The sequence below is a fragment of the Amblyomma americanum genome, chromosome 5 (assembly GCF_052857255.1).
Source record: "Amblyomma americanum isolate KBUSLIRL-KWMA chromosome 5, ASM5285725v1, whole genome shotgun sequence".
In the NCBI taxonomy this organism is placed as follows: Eukaryota; Metazoa; Arthropoda; class Arachnida; order Ixodida; family Ixodidae; genus Amblyomma; species Amblyomma americanum.
This window is the reverse complement of record NC_135501.1, coordinates 115486567-115508730: the sequence shown is the minus strand read 5'-3', so window position 1 is coordinate 115508730 and position 22164 is coordinate 115486567. Positions and strand designations below refer to the sequence as shown.

Below are 22164 nucleotides of genomic sequence, written 5' to 3'. Positions count from 1 at the left end.
CGACGGAATCAGCACGCTTCCAGAAAAGCAACAGCAAACAAAATGCTTGAAAGTGCGTTAGACGCGCGCCGCGCCGAACTGAAGCCTGGGATTGAGCGGCGTTCTTTATAAGGCGGATTCCACTGTACGACAACGCCCCCTTTTGGGTCAATTCCGTCCCACGTTGGGAATGCGCTGCAGGATGACAAGACAGTCACGGGAAGTGGCAATCATGCGTTGCTTCTTGGGGAAGGAATCAGCACGCTTCCAGTACTCCAACACCAAACAAAATGCATGAAAGTGCCTTAGACGCGCGCTCGCGCCGAACTGAAGCCTGGGTTTCCAGCGGCGTTCTTTATAAGGCGGATTCCAGTGTTCGACAACGCCCCCTTTTGGGTCAATTCCGTCCCATGTTGAGCATGCTCTGCAGGATGACGAGACAGTCACGGGAGGTGGCAATCGTGCGTTGCTTCTTGGGCGACGGAAGCAGCACGCTTCCAGAACTGCAACAGCAAACAAAATGCTTGAAAGTGCCTTAGACGCCGCCGCGCCGAACTGATGCCTGGGTTTGCAGCGGCGTCCTATATAAGGCGGTATCCACTGTTCGACAACGCCCCCTTTTGGGTCAATTCCGTCCGACGTTGAGCATGCGCTGCAGGATAACGAGACAGTCACTGGAGGTGGCAATCGTGCGTTGCTTCTTGGGCGACGGAATTAGCACGCTTCCAGAAATGCAACAGCAAACAAAATGCTTGAAAGTGCCTTAGACGCGCGCCGCGCCGAACTGAAGCCCGGGTTTGAGCGGCGTTCTTTATAAGGCGGATTCCACTGTTCGACAACGCCCCCTTTTGGGTCAATTCCGTCCCACGTTGGGAATGCGCTGCAGGATGACAAGACAGTCACGGGAAGTGGCAATCGTGCGTTGCTTCCTGGGCGACGGAATCAGCACGCTTCCTTCACTTCACTTCACTTCACTTTATTCACCTTAAAGACCCCCTTCAGGGGTATTACATAAGGGGTGGGTTAATATGTTGATCAACAAGTACAAGTCATTGCTTTGAAATAATTGCTTAGCGTATCTGAAAATGCAGACAGGTGTGTGATGGCAGCAATATCGGTGGGGAGGCCATTCCAGTCCACAACAGTTCGGAGAAAAAATGAACCTGAAAAAGTTGCAGTACGCGACACAGGGCGGGCGATCTGAAACGGATGGGCAGTGCGGTGAGATATGCGGTTCGGATGAGTAATGTAGGGTGGTTGATTTAGAGAACTATGGAAAAACTTGTGGAGCAAATAGAGGCTGGCAATGCGGCGGCGGTCTGCGAGGCTTTCAAGAGCGGAATTCTTCTTCAGAGCTGAAACGCTGGTGGTATATGAATATGCAGAGTGAATGAAACGAATGGCGCGGTTCTGAACTGATTCCAGTGCATTTGTTAGGTATGCATGGTGTGGGCTCCAGATGGGGCTGGCGTACTCAAGTTTGGGTCTGATGAGGGTTTTATAAGCGAGCAGCTTCACGTGTTGCGGCGCATGACGAAGATGACGTTTCATGAATCCTAGAGATCTGTTAGCAGATGATATGATTGTGGTAATGTGTGTTCGCCAAGAAAGATCGCTGCAGAGGGTGACACCAAGATACCTAAACGATTGGACGCTTTCTATAAACGAGTTAGCAACTGCATAGGAAAAAATAAGAGGGTTGTGTTGTCGATGAAAGGAAATGAGTTTGCATTTGTTAGCATTTAGCGTCATTAGCCAGAGGTCACACCATTTATGGACGCTGTTAAGGTCGTTTTGAAGAGCCATTTGATCAGAAATGTTAGTGACAGTGCGATAGATTACGCAGTCATCAGCGAAGATACGAATTTTACATGACACATGTGAAGCTAGATCATTAATATATATTAGAAACAAGAGTGGGCCGAGCACAGATCCCTGAGGGACGCCAGATTTAACAGGGAGAGCGCTTGAGCGGTGGTTGTTAATAGAAACGAACTGAGATCGGTTAGCTAGAAATTCTTTAATCCATTGCAGGATATTAGGGTGTAAATTTAAAAGGGCGAGTTTTAGTATTAGGCGCTGGTGAGGTACCTTGTCAAATGCCTTCGCAAAATCTAAAAATAACGCATCGGTCTGCAGGTTGCGGTCAAGGTTAGCATGCACGTCGTGAGTGAAGATTGCCAGTTGGGTTTCGCAGGAGAGCCCCCTACGAAACCCGTGTTGAGCCGGATCAAGGAAGCTGTTTGAATCTAGAAAGTTTATGATATGGGAATAGATGACATGTTCCATGATTTTGCAAGGCACGCTGGTTAAGGAGATGGGACGATAATTTAGCGGAGAATCCTTTTGACCTGATTTGTGGGCCGGGATGACCCTCCCCACCTTCCAGTCGTCCGGTAAAGTTCCTGTCGACAGCGATTGCAGAAACAGTAATGAGAGATAAATGGCAGAAATGTGTTTTGTGTTTTTCAGTACTTTTGAGTTCATTTCGTCCACTCCAGCGGCTGACGAAAGTTTAATTCTGTCGATAAGGTTTTCGATACCCTGCGCTGTGATTTCGATGGGAGACATTGCTGGCAGTGTTAGAGTAGGCGGAGTGGGCAATGGTGAGGCAGTTTCGTTTGTGAAAACAGATACAAACGCGCGATTAAATATTTCGGCACATTCAGTATCACTGGCATCCTCGCCTGCGGCATTCGTTAGAGCGATGATGCGAGTTGCTTGCGGATTTATTATTTCCCAAAACCTCCTGGGGTTATTCGTTAGGATTTTTGGTAGATCAGTTTGGAAAAATGCTTGTTTGGCGCAGCGAATTGCATTGTAATACGTGTCCTCGGCCTGATAGTACCTATCCCATGCATCTGCGTCTGGGCTCCGTTTCGCTGCACTATAAAGTCGTTTTTTTCTTCTTTCTAATCTCTTACGGTTGTGTGAAAACCACGGTTTTTGGCGGTTTGCTCGAAAGCTGATAGAGGGAATAAATTTGTTTGTCAGTTCTTCGATCTTCTTTTTGAAAATCGACCAGTTATCATTGACAGACCGGTGATGAAATGTGGATTGAAAATAAGGCAGGAATGCTTCTAGCTCGTTGTTGATTTCTTCGTAATTGCCTTTGTCGTACATACGGATGGTTTTCTTGAACGTTTGGCGGGATGTGGGGGAGAACTTGAATATGGCATGAATAACCTTATGATCACTGATTTCACGCAGGTAAGTAACCGATGTTAAGCTTTCAGGGTTGTTGGTCAGTATTAAGTCCAGAATATTTGAAGATCCGTGAGCGACGCGTGTCGGTTCGAGCACCATTTGCGTCAGGTTAAAGTTTAAGCATACATCTACGAATTCTCTTGCTTCAGGGTTACCGGCGGTTAGTGGTCCTACGTTTTGCCAATCGATGCCAGGGTAGTTAAAATCGCCTAAGAGAACAATTTGCGCACCAGGGTGGTTTTTAGTAATTTGGACTAGTGCATCGTTCAGGTTAAGCGCGAATCCTGGGTTGCTGTTGGGGGCCCTGTAGCAGACGCCAAGTAGAACTGTTTCCGGTGGAGCGCAACATTTTAACCACAATATTTCTAGATCTGAACTAATGTTAACATGAGAACAAGATATTTGGCTGTTAATGGCAATAAGAACACCTCCTCCGCGTGTGCCTTGACGATCATTGCGGTAAACATTGAAATTTGGCAATTCACCCAGAATTTCATTATCTGTCACGTCGCTTGTCAGCCACGTTTCAGTTAGGATTAATATGTTGCTGCCTGAAGATGACAGGAGATTAGACAGGGCTTCGCGCTTTGGAAGGAAACTGCGTATATTGGTGTAGATTATGGAAAAAGAAAGATTAACTCGACGGGTAGCCTGTGGTTGCTTGCGCGCGATCCGACGGCGACATGATTCCTATGCGATTTCTTTCACGGTCTGTGTGTCTTGGTCAAACATATAACGTTTTGGTCCCATGTGCAGCGTTTTGTATCGAAGGGAAAAGGGTCCTGACTTGGTTCTGGCGAAAGCCACAAGGTGTTTTCGGGCATTTCGGACGGGCCGAGAAAAATCTTCGCCGATACTGAAATCTGTATTTTTAAGCTTAGGGCCATTCGAAAGAATGACCCCTTTGGTTTTGAAAGCAGACAGCTTCACTATTATAGGTCTTTGGCGGTCAATGCTGTGACGGCCAAGGCGGTGTGCGCGCTCTATGTCTTTAGGGTCGATTACGACGTTCAAGCTATCAAGGCAGTGCTGGATTATTATTTTTTCTGATTGGTCATATGATTCTTTCTCATTTGGGTCGGGAAGTCCATAGAATACTAGATTGTTTCTTCTTGAGCGGTTCTCAAGATCATCCAGACGTGTGTCTATCTCGGAAAGCTGGTGGGTCGTTCTAGCAGTGCTGGTTTGAAGTGTTTCGATTTCTGTTCGCAGGGTACTAATTACCTCAAACTGGGTTTCAAGATTCGCAATTCGTTCACTTAGGGCAGATATTGTTTTATCTGTTGTTACTAGTTGATTTTTCAGGCCTTGGACTTCAGAAATAAGTTTTCTCTGACCAGCGCTCAACTTTTGCAGTTCGGCCAAAACAGCATCAGTATTAGGTGGTCCCGGATTTGTTTCAACATCGCCCGATAGTAATAGTAAAGCACGAATCACATTGACACATTCAACAGCAAGGCAGAAGCAGCACTGTGGGCTCGGCAGCTGCACCAGACAATAATTACTAGATTTCTTAGCAAAAAGAGTATATGGAACACCGACCTGCATGACGAAGGTAAGCGGATTAGCGGTCCGTACAGTGGCACAGCCGCAAAGCCCACAGTGTGCCGAAAGTGGGTGTCGCTGTTTTATAGCTGACGCAAACGCTGCCGTCGGTGACGATGGGGCCGCCGACGCCGCTTGTTTGGTCCAGTTTTCGAGAGGTGGCGTTGCCAGGGGCTCCCAAGTGTCGGTGGCGACCGGGTGACGAGCACAAATTTCGCCTTCTTGGTGTGGCGTCCAGATGCCTGGTACGATGCCAGGTGGTCTGGCCGTCAAGACCGGCAGGAAAGCGAAGGCGATGATTTGAGCAAAGACCTGCATGACGAAGGTAAGCGGATTAGCGGTCCGTACAGTGGCACAGCCGCAAAGCCCACCAGCAATGCAACAGCAACAGCAAATGCAACAGCAAACAAAATGCTTGAAAGTGCCTTAGACGCGCGCCGTGACGAACTGAAGCCTGGATTTGCAGCGGCGTTCTTTATAAGGCGGATTCCACTGTTCGACAACGCCTCCTTTTGGGTCAATTCCATCCCACGTCGAGCATGCGCTGCAGAATGACGAGACAGTCACGGGAGGTGGCAATCGTGCGTTGCTTCTTGGGCGACGGAAGCAGCACGCTTCCAGAACTGCAACAGCAAACAAAATGCTTGAAAGTGCCTTAGACGCCGCAGCGCCGAACTGATGCCTGGGTTTGCAGCGGCGTCCTATATAAGGCGGTATCCACTGTTCGACAACGCCCCCTTTTGGGTCAATTCCGTCCCACGTTGAGCATGCGCTGCAGGATAACCGGACAGTCACTGGAGGAGGCAATCGTGCGTTGCTTCTTGGGCGACGGAATCAGCACGCTTCCAGAAATGCATCAGCAAACAAAATGCTTGAAAGTGCCTTAGACGCGCGCCGCGCCGAACTGAAGCCTGGGTTTGCAGCGGCGTTCTTTATAAGGCGGATTCCACTGTTCGACAACGAACCCTTTTGGGTCAATTCCGTCCCACGTTGAGAATGCGCTGCAGGATGACAAGACAGTCACGGGAAGTGGCAATCATGCGTTGCTTCTTGGGGGACGGAATCAGCCTGCTTCCAGAACTGCAACTGCAAACAAAATGCTTGAAAGTGCCTTAGACGCGCGCCGCGCCGAACTGAAGCCTGGGTTTGCAGCGGCGTTCTTTACAAGGCGGATTCCACTGTTCGACAACGCCCCCTTTTGGGTCAATTCCGTCCCACGTTGGGAATGCGCTGCAGGATGACAAGACAGTCACGGGATGTGGCAATCATGCGTTGCTTCTTGGGCGACGGAATCAGCACGCTTCCAGAAATGCATCAGCAAACAAAATGCTTGAAAGTGCCTTAGACGCGCGCCGCGCCGAACTGAAGCCTGGGTTTGAGCGGCGTTCTTTATAAGGCGGATTCCACTGTTCGACAACGCCCCCTTTTGGGTCAATTCCGTCCCATGTTGAGCATGCTCTGCAGGATGACGAGACAGTCACGGGAGGTGCAATCGTGCGTTGCTTCTTGGGCGACGGAATCAGCACGCTTCCAGAACTGCAACAGCAAACAAAATGCTTGAAAGTGCCTTAGACGCCGCCGCGCCGAACTGATGCCTGGGTTTGCAGCGGCGTCCTATATAAGGCGGTATCCACTGTTCGACAACGCCCCCTTTTGGGTCAATTCCGTCCCACGTTGAGCATGCGCTGCAGGATAACGAGACAGTCACTGGAGGTGGCAATCGTGCGTTGCTTCTTGGGCGACGGAATCAGCACGCTTCCAGAAATGCAACAGCAAACAAAATGCTTGAAAGTGCCTTAGACGCGCGCCGCGCCGAACTGAAGCCTGGGTTTGCAGCGGCGTTCTTTATAAGGCGGATTCCACTGTTCGACAACGCCCCCTTTTGGGTCAATTCCGTCCCACGTTGAGATTGCGCTGCAGGATGACAAGACAGTCACGGGAAGTGGCAATCATGCGTTGCTTCTTGGGGGACGGAATCAGCACGCTTCCAGAACTGCAACACCAAACAAAATGCTTGAAAGTGCCTTAGACGCGCGCCGCGCCGAACTGAAGCCTGGGATTGAGCGGCGTTCTTTATAAGGCGGATTCCACTGTTCGACAACGCCCCCTTTTGGGTCAATTCCGTCCCATGTTGAGCATGCTCTGCAGGATGACGAGACATTCACGGGAGGTGGCAATCGTGCGTTGCTTCTTGGGCGACGGAATCAGCACGCTTCCAGAAATGCAACAGCAAACAAAATGCTTGAAAGTGTCCTTAGACGCGCGCCACGCCGAACTGAAGCCTGGGTTTGCAGCGGCGTTCTTTATAAGGCGGATTCCACTGTTCGACAACGCCCCCTTTTGGGTCAATTCCGTCCCACGTTGAGAATGCGCTGCAGGATGACAAGACAGTCACGGGAAGTGGCAATCATGCGTTGCTTCTTGGGCGACGGAATCAGCACGCTTCCAGAAATGCAACCGCAAACAAAATGCTTGAAACTGCCTTAGACGCGCGCCGTGACGAACTGAAGCCTGGATTTCCAGCGGCGTTGTTTATAAGGCGGATTCCACGGTTCGACAACTTCCCCTTTTGGGTCAATTCCGTCCGACGTTGAGCATGCGCTGCAGGATGACGAGACAGTCACGGGAGGTGGCAATCGTGCGTTGCGTCTTGGGCGACGGAATCAGCACGCTTCCAGAACTGCAACAGCAAACAAAATGCTTGAAAGTGCCTTAGACGCGCGCCGCGCCGAACTGAAGCCTTGGTTTGCAGCGGCGTTCTTTATAAGGCGGATTCCACAGTTCGACAACGCCCCCTTTTGGGTTAACACCGTCCCACGTTGAGCATGCGCTGCAGGATGACGAGACAGTCACGGGAGGTGGCAATCGTGCGTTGCTTCTTGGGCGACGGAATCAGCACGCTTCCAGAACTGCAACAGCAAACAAAATGCTTGAAAGTGCCTTAGACGCCGCCGCGCCGAACTGATGCCTGGGTTTGCAGCGGCGTCCTATATAAGGCGGTATCCACTGTTCGACAACGCCCCCTTTTGGGTCAATTCCGTCCCACGTTGAGCATGCGCTGCAGGATAACGAGACAGTCACTGGAGGTGGCAATCGTGCGTTGCTTCTTGGGCGACGGAATCAGCACGCTTCCAGAAATGCAACAGCAAACAAAATGCTTGAAAGTGCCTTAGACGCGCGCCGCGCCGAACTGAAGCCTGGGTTTGCAGCGGCGTTCTTTATAAGGCGGATTCCACTGTTCGACAACGCCCCCTTTTGGGTCAATTCCGTCCCACGTTGAGATTGCGCTGCAGGATGACAAGACAGTCACGGGAAGTGGCAATCATGCGTTGCTTCTTGGGGGACGGAATCAGCACGCTTCCAGAACTGCAACACCAAACAAAATGCTTGAAAGTGCCTTAGAGCGCGCCGCGCCGAACTGAAGCCTGGGATTGAGCGGCGTTCTTTATAAGGCGGATTCCACTGTTCGACAACGCCCCCTTTTGGGTCAATTCCGTCCCATGTTGAGCATGCTCTGCAGGATGACGAGACAGTCACGGGAGGTGGCAATCGTGCGTTGCTTCTTGGGCGACGGAATCAGCACGCTTCCAGAAATGCAACAGCAAACAAAATGCTTGAAAGTGCCTTAGACGCGCGCCACGCCGAACTGAAGCCTGGGTTTGCAGCGGCGTTCTTTATAAGGCGGATTCCACTGTTCGACAACGCCCCCTTTTGGGTCAATTCCGTCCCACGTTGAGAATGCGCTGCAGGATGACAAGACAGTCACGGGAAGTGGCAATCATGCGTTGCTTCTTGGGCGACGGAATCAGCACGCTTCCAGAAATGCAACAGCAAACAAAATGCTTGAAACTGCCTTAGACGCGCGCCGTGACGAACTGAAGCCTGGATTTCCAGCGGCGTTGTTTATAAGGCGGATTCCACGGTTCGACAACTTCCCCTTTTGGGTCAATTCCGTCCGACGTTGAGCATGCGCTGCAGGATGACGAGACAGTCACGGGAGGTGGCAATCGTGCGTTGCGTCTTGGGCGACGGAATCAGCACGCTTCCAGAACTGCAACAGCAAACAAAATGCTTGAAAGTGCCTTAGACGCGCGCCGCGCCGAACTGAAGCCTTGGTTTGCAGCGGCGTTCTTTATAAGGCGGATTCCACAGTTCGACAACGCCCCCTTTTGGGTTAATACCGTCCCACGTTGAGCATGCGCTGCAGGATGACAAGACAGTCACGGGAGGTGGCAATCGTGCGTTGCTTCTTGGGCGACGGAATCAGCACGCTTCCAGAACTGCAACAGCAAACAAAATGCTTGAAAGTGCCTTAGACGCCGCCGCGCCGAACTGATGCCTGGGTTTGCAGCGGCGTCCTATATAAGGCGGATTCCACTGTTCGACGACGCCTCCTTTTGGGTCAATTCCATCCCACGTTGAGCATGCGCTGCAGAATGACGAGACTGTCACTGGAGGTGGCAATCGTGCGTTGCTTCTTGGGCGACGGAATCAGCACGCTTCCAGAAATGCAACACCAAACAAAATGCTTGAAAGTGCCTTAGACGCCGCCGCGCCGAACTGATGCCTGGGTTTGCAGCGGCGTAGTATATAAGGCGGATTCCACTGTTCGGCAACGCCCCCTTTTGGGTCAATTCCGTCCCATGTTGAGCATGCTCTGCAGGATGACGAGACAGTCACGGGAGGTGGCAATCGTGCGTTGCTTCTTGGGCGACGGAATCAGCACGCTTCCAGAAATGCAACATCAAACAAAATGCTTGAAAGTGCCTTAGACGCGCGCCGCGCCGAACTGAAGCCTGGGTTTGCAGCGGCGTCCTATATAAGGCGGATTCCACTGTTCGACAACGCCCCCTTTTGGGTCAATTCCGTCCCACGTTGGGAATGCGCTGCAGGATGACAAGACAGTCACGGGAAGTGGCAATCATGCGTTGCTTCTTGGGGGACGGAATCAGCACGCTTCCAGTACTGCAACACCAAACGAAATGCTTGAAAGTGCCTTAGACGCGCGCCGCGCCGAACTGAAGCCTGGGTTTGCAGCGGCGTTCTTTATAAGGCGGATTCCACTGTTCGACAACGCCCCCTTTTGGGTCAATTCCGTCCCATGTTGAGCATGCTCTGCAGGATGACGAGACAGTCACGGGAGGTGGCAATCGTGCGTTGCTTCTTGGGCGACGGAAGCAGCACGCTTCCAGAACTGCAACAGCAAACAAAATGCTTGAAAGTGCCTTAGACGCCGCCGCGCCGAACTGATGCCTGGGTTTGCAGCGGCGTCCTATATAAGGCGGTATCCACTGTTCGACAACGCCCCCTTTTGGGTCAATTCCGTCCCACGTTGAGCATGCGCTGCAGGATAACGAGACAGTCACTGGAGGTGGCAATCGTGCGTTGCTTCTTGGGCGACGGAATCAGCACGCTTCCAGAAATGCAACAGCAAACAAAATGCTTGAAAGTGCGTTAGACGCGCGCCGCGCCGAACTGAAGCCTGGGATTGAGCGGCGTTCTTTATAAGGCGGATTCCACTGTACGACAACGCCCCCTTTTGGGTCAATTCCGTCCCACGTTGGGAATGCGCTGCAGGATGACAAGACAGTCACGGGAAGTGGCAATCATGCGTTGCTTCTTGGGGAAGGAATCAGCACGCTTCCAGTACTCCAACACCAAACAAAATGCTTGAAAGTGCCTTAGACGCGCGCTCGCGCCGAACTGAAGCCTGGGTTTGCAGCGGCGTCCTATATAAGGCGGTATCCACTGTTCGACAACGCCCCCTTTTGGGTCAATTCCGTCCCATGTTGAGCATGCTCTGCAGGATGACGAGACAGTCACGGGAGGTGGCAATCGTGCGTTGCTTCTTGGGCGACGGAAGCAGCACGCTTCCAGAACTGCAACAGCAAACAAAATGCTTGAAAGTGCCTTAGACGCCGCCGCGCCGAACTGATGCCTGGGTTTGCAGCGGCGTCCTATATAAGGCGGTATCCACTGTTCGACAACGCCCCCTTTTGGGTCAATTCCGTCCGACGTTGAGCATGCGCTGCAGGATAACGAGACAGTCACTGGAGGAGGCAATCGTGCGTTGCTTATTCGGCGACGGAATCAGCACGCTTCCAGAAATGCATCAGCAAACAAAATGCTTGAAAGTGCCTTAGACGCGCGCCGCGCCGAACTGAAGCCTGGGTTTGCAGCGGCGTTCTTTATAAGGCGGATTCCACTATTCGACAACGAACCCTTTTGGGTCAATTCCGTCCCAAGTTGAGAATGCGCTGCAGGATGACAAGACAGTCACGGGAAGTGGCAATCATGCGTTGCTTCTTGGGGGACGGAATCAGCACGCTTCCAGAACTGCAACTGCAAACAAAATGCTTGAAAGTGCCTTAGACGCGCGCCGCGCCGAACTGAAGCCTGGGTTTGCAGCGGCGTTCTTTACAAGGCGGATTCCACTGTTCGACAACGCCCCCTTTTGGGTCAATTCCGTCCCACGTTGGGAATGCGCTGCAGGATGACAAGACAGTCACGGGATGTGGCAATCATGCGTTGCTTCTTGGGCGACGGAATCAGCACGCTTCCAGAAATGCATCAGCAAACAAAATGCTTGAAAGTGCCTTAGACGCGCGCCGCGCCGAACTGAAGCCTGGGTTTGAGCGGCGTTCTTTATAAGGCGGATTCCACTGTTCGACAACGCCCCCTTTTGGGTCAATTCCGTCCCACGTTGAGATTGCGCTGCAGGATGACAAGACAGTCACGGGAAGTGGCAATCATGCGTTGCTTCTTGGGGGACGGAATCAGCACGCTTCCAGAACTGCAACACCAAACAAAATGCTTGAAAGTGCCTTAGACGCGCGCCGCGCCGAACTGAAGCCTGGGATTGAGCGGCGTTCTTTATAAGGCGGATTCCACGGTTCGACAACGCCCCCTTTTGGGTCAATTCCGTCCCATGTTGAGCATGCTCTGCAGGATGACGAGACAGTCACGGGAGGTGGCAATCGTGCGTTGCTTCTTGGGCGACGGAATCAGCACGCTTCCAGAAATGCGACAGCAAACAAAATGCTTGAAAGTGCCTTAGACGCGCGCCACGCCGAACTGAAGCCTGGGTTTGCAGCGGCGTTCTTTATAAGGCGGATTCCACTGTTCGACAACGCCCCCTTTTGGGTCAATTCCGTCCCACGTTGAGAATGCGCTGCAGGATGACAAGACAGTCACGGGAAGTGGCAATCATGCGTTGCTTCTTGGGCGACGGAATCAGCACGCTTCCAGAAATGCAACAGCAAACAAAATGCTTGAAACTGCCTTAGACGCGCGCCGTGACGAACTGAAGCCTGGATTTCCAGCGGCGTTGTTTATAAGGCGGATTCCACGGTTCGACAACTTCCCCTTTTGGGTCAATTCCGTCCGACGTTGAGCATGCGCTGCAGGATGACGAGACAGTCACGGGAGGTGGCAATCGTGCGTTGCGTCTTGGGCGACGGAATCAGCACGCTTCCAGAACTGCAACAGCAAACAAAATGCTTGAAAGTGCCTTAGACGCGCGCCGCGCCGAACTGAAGCCTTGGTTTGCAGCGGCGTTCTTTATAAGGCGGATTCCACAGTTCGACAACGCCCCCTTTTGGGTTAACACCGTCCCATTTTGAGCATGCGCTGCAGGATGACGAGACAGTCACGGGAGGTGGCAATCGTGCGTTGCTTCTTGGGCGACGGAATCAGCACGCTTCCAGAACTGCAACAGCAAACAAAATGCTTGAAAGTGCCTTAGACGCCGCCGCGCCGAACTGATGCCTGGGTTTGCAGCGGCGTCCTATATAAGGCGGTATCCACTGTTCGACAACGCCCCCTTTTGGGTCAATTCCGTCCCACGTTGAGCATGCGCTGCAGGATAACGAGACAGTCACTGGAGGTGGCAATCGTGCGTTGCTTCTTGGGCGACGGAATCAGCACGCTTCCAGAAATGCAACAGCAAACAAAATGCTTGAAAGTGCCTTAGACGCGCGCCGCGCCGAACTGAAGCCTGGGTTTGCGGCGGCGTTCTTTATAAGGCGGATTCCACTGTTCGACAACGCCCCCTTTTGGGTCAATTCCGTCCCACGTTGAGATTGCGCTGCAGGATGACAAGACAGTCACGGGAAGTGGCAATCATGCGTTGGTTCTTGGGGGACGGAATCAGCACGCTTCCAGAACTGCAACACCAAACAAAATGCTTGAAAGTGCCTTAGACGCGCGCCGCGCCGAACTGAAGCCTGGGATTGAGCGGCGTTCTTTATAAGGCGGATTCCACTGTTCGACAACGCCCCCTTTTGGGTCAATTCCGTCCCATGTTGAGCATGCTCTGCAGGATGACGAGACAGTCACGGGAGGTGGCAATCGTGCGTTGCTTCTTGGGCGACGGAATCAGCACGCTTCCAGAAATGCAACAGCAAACAAAATGCTTGAAAGTGCCTTAGACGCGCGCCACGCCGAACTGAAGCCTGGGTTTGCAGCGGCGTTCTTTATAAGGCGGATTCCACTGTTCGACAACGCCCCCTTTTGGGTCAATTCCGTCCCACGTTGAGAATGCGCTGCAGGATGACAAGACAGTCACGGGAAGTGGCAATCATGCGTTGCTTCTTGGGCGACGGAATCAGCACGCTTCCAGAAATGCAACAGCAAACAAAATGCTTGAAACTGCCTTAGACGCGCGCCGTGACGAACTGAAGCCTGGATTTCCAGCGGCGTTGTTTATAAGGCGGATTCCACGGTTCGACAACTTCCCCTTTTGGGTCAATTCCGTCCGACGTTGAGCATGCGCTGCAGGATGACGAGACAGTCACGGGAGGTGGCAATCGAGCGTTGCGTCTTGGGCGACGGAATCAGCACGCTTCCAGAACTGCAACAGCAAACAAAATGCTTGAAAGTGCCTTAGACGCGCGCCGCGCCGAACTGAAGCCTTGGTTTGCAGCGGCGTTCTTCATAAGGCGGATTCCACAGTTCGACAACGCCCCCTTTTGGGTTAACACCGTCCCACGTTGAGCATGCGCTGCAGGATGACGAGAGAGTCACGGGAGGTGGCAATCGTGCGTTGCTTCTTGGGCGACGGAATCAGCACGCTTCCAGAACTGCAACAGCAAACAAAATGCTTGAAAGTGCCTTAGACGCCGCCGCGCCGAACTGATGCCTGGGTTTGCAGCGGCGTCCTATATAAGGCGGATTCCACTGTTCGACGACGCCTCCTTTTGGGTCAATTCCATCCCACGTTGAGCATGCGCTGCAGAATGACGAGACTGTCACTGGAGGTGGCAATCGTGCGTTGCTTCTTGGGCGACGGAATCAGCACGCTTCCAGAAATGCAACACCAAACAAAATGCTTGAAAGTGCCTTAGACGCCGCCGCGCCGAACTGATGCCTGGGTTTGCAGCGGCGTAGTATATAAGGCGGATTCCACTGTTCGGCAACGCCCCCTTTTGGGTCAATTCCGTCCCATGTTGAGCATGCTCTGCAGGATGACGAGACAGTCACGGGAGGTGGCAATCGTGCGTTGCTTCTTGGGCGACGGAATCAGCACGCTTCCAGAAATGCAACATCAAACAAAATGCTTGAAAGTGCCTTAGACGCGCGCCGCGCCGAACTGAAGCCTGGGTTTGCAGCGGCGTCCTATATAAGGCGGATTCCACTGTTCGACAACGCCCCCTTTTGGGTCAATTCCGTCCCACGTTGGGAATGCGCTGCAGGATGACAAGACAGTCACGGGAAGTGGCAATCATGCGTTGCTTCTTGGGGGACGGAATCAGCACGCTTCCAGTACTGCAACACCAAACGAAATGCTTGAAAGTGCCTTAGACGCGCGCCGCGCCGAACTGAAGCCTGGGTTTGCAGCGGCGTTCTTTATAAGGCGGATTCCACTGTTCGACAACGCCCCCTTTTGGGTCAATTCCGTCCCATGTTGAGCATGCTCTGCAGGATGACGAGACAGTCACTGGAGGTGGCAATCGTGCGTTGCTTCTTGGGCGACGGAATTAGCACGCTTCCAGAAATGCAACAGCAAACAAAATGCTTGGAATTGCCTTAGACGCGCGCCGCGCCGAACTGAAGCCCGGGTTTGAGCGGCGTTCTTTATAAGGCGGATTCCACTGTTCGACAACGCCCCCTTTTGGGTCAATTCCGTCCCACGTTGGGAATGCGCTGCAGGATGACAAGACAGTCACGGGAAGTGGCAATCATGCGTTGCTTCTTGGGGGACGGAATCAGCACGCTTCCAGTACTGCAACACCAAACAAAATGTTTGAAAGTGCCTTAGACGCGCGCCGCGCCGAACTGAAGCCTGGGTTTGAGCGGCGTTCTTTATAAGGCGGATTCCACTGTTCGACAACGCCCCCTTTTGGGTCAATTCCGTCCCATGTTGAGCATGCTCTGCAGGATGACGAGACAGTCACGGGAGGTGGCAATCGTGCGTTGCTTCTTGGGCGACGGAATCAGCACGCTTCCAGAACTGCAACAGCAAACAAAATGCTTGAAAGTGCCTTAGACGCCGCCGCGCCGAACTGATGCCTGGGTTTGCAGCGGCGTCCTATATAAGGCGGTATCCACTGTTCGACAACGCCCCCTTTTGGGTCAATTCCGTCCCACGTTGAGCATGCGCTGCAGGATAACGAGACAGTCACTGGAGGTGGCAATCGTGCGTTGCTTCTTGGGCGACGGAATCAGCACGCTTCCAGAAATGCAACAGCAAACAAAATGCATGAAAGTGCGTTAGACGCGCGCCGCGCCGAACTGAAGCCTGGGATTGAGCGGCGTTCTTTATAAGGCGGATTCCACTGTACGACAACGCCCCCTTTTGGGTCAATTCCGTCCCACGTTGGGAATGCGCTGCAGGATGACAAGACAGTCACGGGAAGTGGCAATCATGCGTTGCTTCTTGGGGAAGGAATCAGCACGCTTCCAGTACTCCAACACCAAACAAAATGCTTGAAAGTGCCTTAGACGCGCGCTCGCGCCGAACTGAAGCCTGGGTTTGCAGCGGCGTTCTTTATAAGGCGGATTCCAGTGTTCGACAACGCCCCCTTTTGGGTCAATTCCGTCCCATGTTGAGCATGCTCTGCAGGATGACGAGACAGTCACGGGAGGTGGCAATCGTGCGTTGCTTCTTGGGCGTCGGAAGCAGCACGCTTCCAGAACTGCAACAGCAAACAAAATGCTTGAAAGTGCCTTAGACGCCGCCGCGCCGAACTGATGCCTGGGTTTGCAGCGGCGTCCTATATAAGGCGGTATCCACTGTTCGACAACGCCCCCTTTTGGGTCCATTCCGTCCGACGTTGAGCATGCGCTGCAGGATAACGAGACAGTCACTGGAGGTGGCAATCGTGCGTTGCTTCTTGGGCGACGGAATTAGCACGCTTCCAGAAATGCAACAGCAAACAAAATGCTTGAAAGTGCCTTAGACGCGCGCCGCGCCGAACTGGAGTCCGGGTTTGAGCGGCGTTCTTTATAAGGCGGATTCCACTGTTCGACAACGCCCCCATTTGGGTCAATTCCGTCCCACGTTGGGAATGCGCTGCAGGATGACAAGACAGTCACGGGAAGTGGCAATCATGCGTTGCTTCTTGGGGCACGGAATCAGCACGCTTCCAGTACTGCAACACCAAACAAAATGCTTGAAAGTGCCTTAGACGCGCGCCGCGCCGAACTGAAGCCTGGGTTTGAGCGGCGTTTTTTATAAGGCGGATTCCACTGTTCGACAACGCCCCCTTTTGGGTCAATTCCGTCCCATGTTGAGCATGCTCTGCAGGATGACGAGACAGTCACGGGAGGTGGCAATCGTGCGTTGCTTCCTGGGCGACGGAATCAGCACGCTTCCAGAAATGCAACAGCAAACAAAATGCTTGAAAGTGCCTTAGACGCGCGTCGTGACGAACTGAAGCCTGGATTTGCAGCGGCGTTCTTTATAAGGCGAATTCCACTGTTCGACAACGCCTCCTTTTGGGTCAATTCCATCCCACGTCGAGCATGCGCTGCAGAATGACGAGACAGTCACGGGAGGTGGCGATCGTGCGTTGCTTCTTGGGCGACGGAATCAGCACGCTTCCATAAATGCAACAGCAAACAAAATGCTTGAAAGTGCCTTAGACGCGCGCCGTGACGAACTGAAGCCTGGATTTCCAGCGGCGTTGTTTATAAGGCGGATTCCACTGTTCGACAACTTCCCCTTTTGGGTCAATTCCGTCCGACGTTGAGCATGCGCTGCAGGATGACGATACAGTCACGGGTGGTGGCAATCGTGCGTTGCGTCTTGGGCGACGGAATCAGCACGCTTCCAGAACTGCAACAGCAAACAAAATGCTTGAAAGTGCCTCAGACGCGCGCCACGCCGAACTGAAGCCTTGGTTTGCAGCGGCGTTCTTTATAAGGCGGATTCCACAGTTCGACAACGCCCCCTTTTGGGTTAACACCGTCCCACGTTGAGCATGCGCTGCAGGATGACGAGACAGTCACGGGAGGTGGCAATCGTGCGTTGCTTCTTGGGCGACGGAATCAGCACGCTTCCAGAACTGCAACAGCAAACAAAATGCTTGAAAGTGCCTTAGACGCCGCCGCGCCGAACTGATGCCTGGGTTTGCAGCGGCGTCCTATATAAGGCGGATTCCACTGTTCGACGACGCCCCCTTTTGGGTCAATTCCATCCCACGTTGAGAATACGCTGCAGGATGACAAGACAGTCACGGGAAGTGGATATCATGCGTTGCTTCTTGGGGGACGGAATCAGCACGCTTCCAGAACTGCAACACCAAACAAAATGCTTGAAAGTGCCTTAGACGCCGCCGCGCCGAACTGATAACTGGGTTTGCAGCGGCGTAGTATATAAGGCGGATTCCACTGTTCGGCAACGCCCCCTTTTGGGTCAATTCCGTCCCATGTTGAGCATGCTCTGCAGGATGACGAGACAGTCACGGGAGGTGGCAATCGTGCGTTGCTTCTTGGGGGACGGAATCAGCACGCTTCCAGAAATGCAACAGCAAACAAAATGCTTGAAAGTGCCTTAGACGCGCGCCGCGCCGAACTGAAGCCTGGGTTTGCAGCGGCGTCCTATATAAGGCGGATTCTACTGTTCGACAACGCCCACTTTTGGGTCAATTCCGTCCCACGTTGAGCATGCGCTGCAGGATGACGAGACAGTCACTGGAGGTGGCAATCGTGCGTTGCTTCTTGGGCGACGGAATTAGCACGCTTCCAGAAATGCAACAGCAAACAAAATGCTTGAAAGTGCCTTAGACGCGCGCCGCGCCGAACTGAAGTCTGTGTTTGAGCGGCGTTCTTTATAAGGCGGATTCCACTGTTCGAGAACGCCCCCTTTTGGGTCAATTCCGTCCCACGTTGAGCATGCGCTGCAGGACGACGAGACAGTCACTGGAGGTGGCAATCATGCGTTGCTTTTTGGGAGACGGAATCAGCACGCTTCCAGAAATGCAACAGCAAACAAAATGCTTGAAAGTGCCTTAGACGCGCGCCGCGCCGAACTGAAGCCTGGGTTTGCAGCGGCGTCCTATATAAGGCGGATTCCACTGTTCGACAACGCCCCCTTTTGGGTCAATTCCGTCCCACGTTGAGCATGCGCTGCAGGATGACCAGACAGTCACTGGAGGTGGCAATCGTGCGTTTCTTCTTGGGCGACGGAATTAGCACGCTTCCAGAAATGCAACAGCAAACAATATCTTTGAAAGTGCCTTAGACGCGCGCCGCGCCGAACTGAAGCCTGGGTTTGAGCGGCGTTCTTTATAAGGCGGATTCCACTGTTCGACAACGCCCCCTTTTGGGTCAATTCCGTCCCATGTTGAGCATGCTCTGCAGGATGACGAGACAGTCACGGGAGGTGGCAATCGTGCGTTGCTTCTTGGGCGACGGAATCAGCACGCTTCCAGAACTGCAACAGCAAACAAAATGCTTGAAAGTGCCTTAGACGCCGCCGCGCCGAACTGATGCCTGGGTTTGCAGCGGCGTCCTATATAAGGCGGTATCCACTGTTCGACAACGCCCCCTTTTGGGTCAATTCCGTCCCACGTTGAGCATGCGCTGCAGGATGACAAGACAGTCACGGGAAGTGGCAATGATGCGTTGCTTCTTGGGGGACGGAATCAGCACGCTTCCAGTACTGCAACACCAAACAAAATGCTTGAAAGTGCCTTAGACGCGCGCCGCGCCGAACTGAAGCCTGGGTTTGCAGCGGCGTTCTTTATAAGGCGGATTCCACTGTTCGACAACGCCCCCTTTTGGGTCAATTCCGTCCCACGTTGAGCATGCGCTGCAGGATGACAAGACGGTCACGGGAAGTGGCAATCATGCGTTGCTTCTTGGGGGACGGAATCAGCACGCTTCCAGTATTGCAACACCAAACAAAATGCTTGAAAGTGCCTTAGACGCGCGCCGCGCCGAACTGAAGCCTGGGTTTGCAGCGGCGTTCTTTATAAGGCGGATTCCACTGTTCGACAACGCCCCCTTTTGGGTCAATTCCGTCCCACGTTGAGCATGCGCTGCAGGATAACGAGACAGTCACTGGAGGTGGCAATCGTGCGTTGCTTCTTGGGCGACGGAATCAGCACGCTTCCAGAAATGCAACAGCAAACAAAATGCTTGAAAGTGCCTTAGACGCGCGCCGCGCCGAACTGAAGCCTGGGTTTGCAGCGGCGTTCTTTATAAGGCGGATTCCACTGTTCGACAACGCCCCCTATTGGGTCAATTCCGTCCCACGTTGAGATTGCGCTGCAGGATGACAAGACAGTCACGGGAAGTGGCAATCATGCGTTGCTTCTTGGGGGACGGAATCAGCACGCTTCCAGAAGTGCAACACCAAACAAAATGCTTGAAAGTGCCTTAGACGCGCGCCGCGCCGAACTGAAGCCTGGGTTTGCAGCGGCGTTCTTTATAAGGCGGATTCCACTGTTCGACAACGCCCCTTTTGGGTCAATTCCGTCCCACGTTGAGAATGCGCTGCAGGATGACAAGACAGTCACGGGAAGTGGCAATCATGCGTTGCTTCTTGGGGGACGAAATCAGCACGCTTCCAGAACTGCAACACCAAACAAAATGCTTGAAAGTGCCTTAGACTCGCGCCGCGCCGAACTGAAGCCTGGGATTGAGCGGCGTTCTTTATAAGGCAGATTCCACTGTTCGACAACGCCCCCTTTTGGGTCAATTCCGTCCCATGTTGAGCATGCTCTGCAGGATGACGAGACAGTCACGGGAGGTGGCAATCGTGCGTTGCTTCTTGGGCGACGGAATCAGCACGCTTCCAGAACTGCAACAGCAAACAAAATGCTTGAAAGTGCCTTAGACGCCGCCGCGCTGAACTGATGCCTGGGTTTGCAGCGGCATCCTATATAAGGCGGGTTCCACTGTTCGACAACACCCCCTTTTCGGTCAATTCCGTCCCACGTTGAGCATGCGCTGCAGAATGACGAGACAGTCACTGGAGGTGGCAATCGTGCGTTGCTTCTTGGGCGACTGAATCAGCACGCTTCCAGAAATGCAACAGCAAACAAAATGCTTGAAAGTGCCTTAGACGCGCGCCGTGCCGAACTGAAGCCTGGGTTTGCAGCGGCGTTCTTTATAAGGCGGATTCCACTGTTCGACAACGCCCCCTTTTGGGTCAATTCCGTCCCACGTTGAGAATGCGCTGCAGGATGACAAGACAGTCACGGGAAGTGGCAATCATGCGTTGCTTCTTGGGGGACGGAATCAGCACGCTTCCAGAACTGCAACAGCAAACAAAATGCTTGAAAGTGCCTTAGACGCCGCCGCGCCGAACTGATGCCTGGGTTTGCAGCGGCGTCCTATATAAGGCGGATTTTACTGTTCGACAACACCCCCTTTTGGGTCAATTCCGTCCCACGTTGAGCATGCGCTGCAGGATGACGAGACACTCACTGGAGGTGGCAATCGTGGGTTGCTTCTTGGGCGACGGAATCAGCACGCTTCCAGAAATGCAACAGCAAACAAAATGCTTGAAAGTGTCTTAGACGCGCGCCGCGCCGAACTGAAGCCTGGGTTTGCAGCGGCGTTCGTTATAAGGCGGATTGCACTGTTCGACAACGCCCCCTTTTGGGTAAATTGCGTCCCACGTTGAGAATGCTCTGCAGGATGACAAAACAGTCACGGGAAGTGGCAATCATGCGTTGCTTCTTGGGGGACGGAATCAGCACGCTTCCAGAACTGCAACACCAAACAAAATGCTTGAAAGTGCCTTAGACGCGCGCCGCGCCGAACTGAAGCCTGGGTTTGAGCGGCGTTCTTTATAAGGCGGATTCCACTGTTCGACAACGCCCCCTTTTGGGTCAATTCCGTCCCATGTTGAGCATGCTCTGCAGGATGACGAGACAGTCACGGGAGGTGGCAATCGTGCGTTGCTTCTTGGGTGACGGAATCAGCACGCTTCCAGAACTGCAACAGCAAACAAAATGCTTGAAAGTGCCTTAGACGCCGCCGCGCCGAATTGATGCCTGGGTTTGCAGCGGCGTCCTATATAAGGCGGTTTCCACTGTTCGACAACGCCCCATTTTGGGTCAATTCCGTCCCACGTTGAGCATGCGCTGCAGGATAACGAGACAGTCACTGGAGGTGGCAATCGTGCGTTGCTTCTTGGGCGACGGAATCAGCACGCTTCCAGAAATGCAACAGCAAACAAAATGCTTGAAAGTGCCTTAGACGCTCGCCGCGCCGAACTGAAGCCTGGGATTGAGCGGCGTTCTTTATAAGGCGGATTCCACTGTTCGACAACGCCCCCTTTTGGGTCAATTCCGTCCCATGTTGAGCATGCTCTGCAGGATGACGAGACAGTCACGGGAGGTGGCAATCGTGCGTTGCTTCTTGGGTGACGGAATCAGCACGCTTCCAGAACTGCAACAGCAAACAAAATGCTTGAAAGTGCCTTAGACGCCGCCGCGCCGAATTGATGCCTGGGTTTGTAGCGGCGTCCTATATAAGGCGGTTTCCACTGTTCGACAACGCCCCCTTTTGGGTCAATTCCGTCCCACGTTGAGCATGCGCTGCAGGATAACGAGACAGTCACTGGAGGTGGCAATCGTGCGTTGCTTCTTGGGCGACGGAATCAGCACGCTTCCAGAAATGCAACAGCAAACAAAATGCTTGAAAGTGCCTTAGACGCGCGCCGCGCCGAACTGAAGCCTGGGTTTGCAGCGGCGTTCTTTATAAGGCGGATTCCACTGTTCGACAACGCCCCCTTTTGGGTCAATTCCGTCCCACGTTGAGCATGCGCTGCAGGATGACGAGACAGTCACTGGAGGTGGCAATCGTGCGTTTCTTCTTGGGCGACGGAATTAGCACGCTTCCAGAAATGCAACAGCAAACAAAATGCTTGAAAGTGCCTTAGACGCGCGCCGCGCCGAACTGAAGCCTGGGTTTGAGCGGCGTTCTTTATAAGGCGGATTCCACTGTTCGACAACGCCCCCTTTTGGGTCAATTCCG

The 22164-nt window shown here is 53.1% G+C and overlaps 1 protein-coding gene across 1 annotated transcript; it reads right to left on the bottom strand.

The window, feature by feature from the left end:
• Positions 1–3742: 3742 nt before the first annotated feature.
• On the bottom strand, positions 3743–4821 carry LOC144134944 (uncharacterized). The gene has a single exon (XM_077667737.1). The coding sequence runs from the start codon at positions 4732–4734 to the stop codon at positions 3877–3879; it is 858 nt and encodes a 285-aa protein (XP_077523863.1). The 5' UTR covers positions 4735–4821; the 3' UTR covers positions 3743–3876.
• Between the last annotated feature and the right edge of the window lie 17343 nt (positions 4822–22164).

What these genes read in the sequence shown, in the direction of transcription:
- LOC144134944 (XM_077667737.1), bottom strand. Translation starts at nt 4,734, where the DNA reads ATGCAGGTCGGTGTTCCATATACTCTTTTTGCTAAGAAATCTAGTAAT.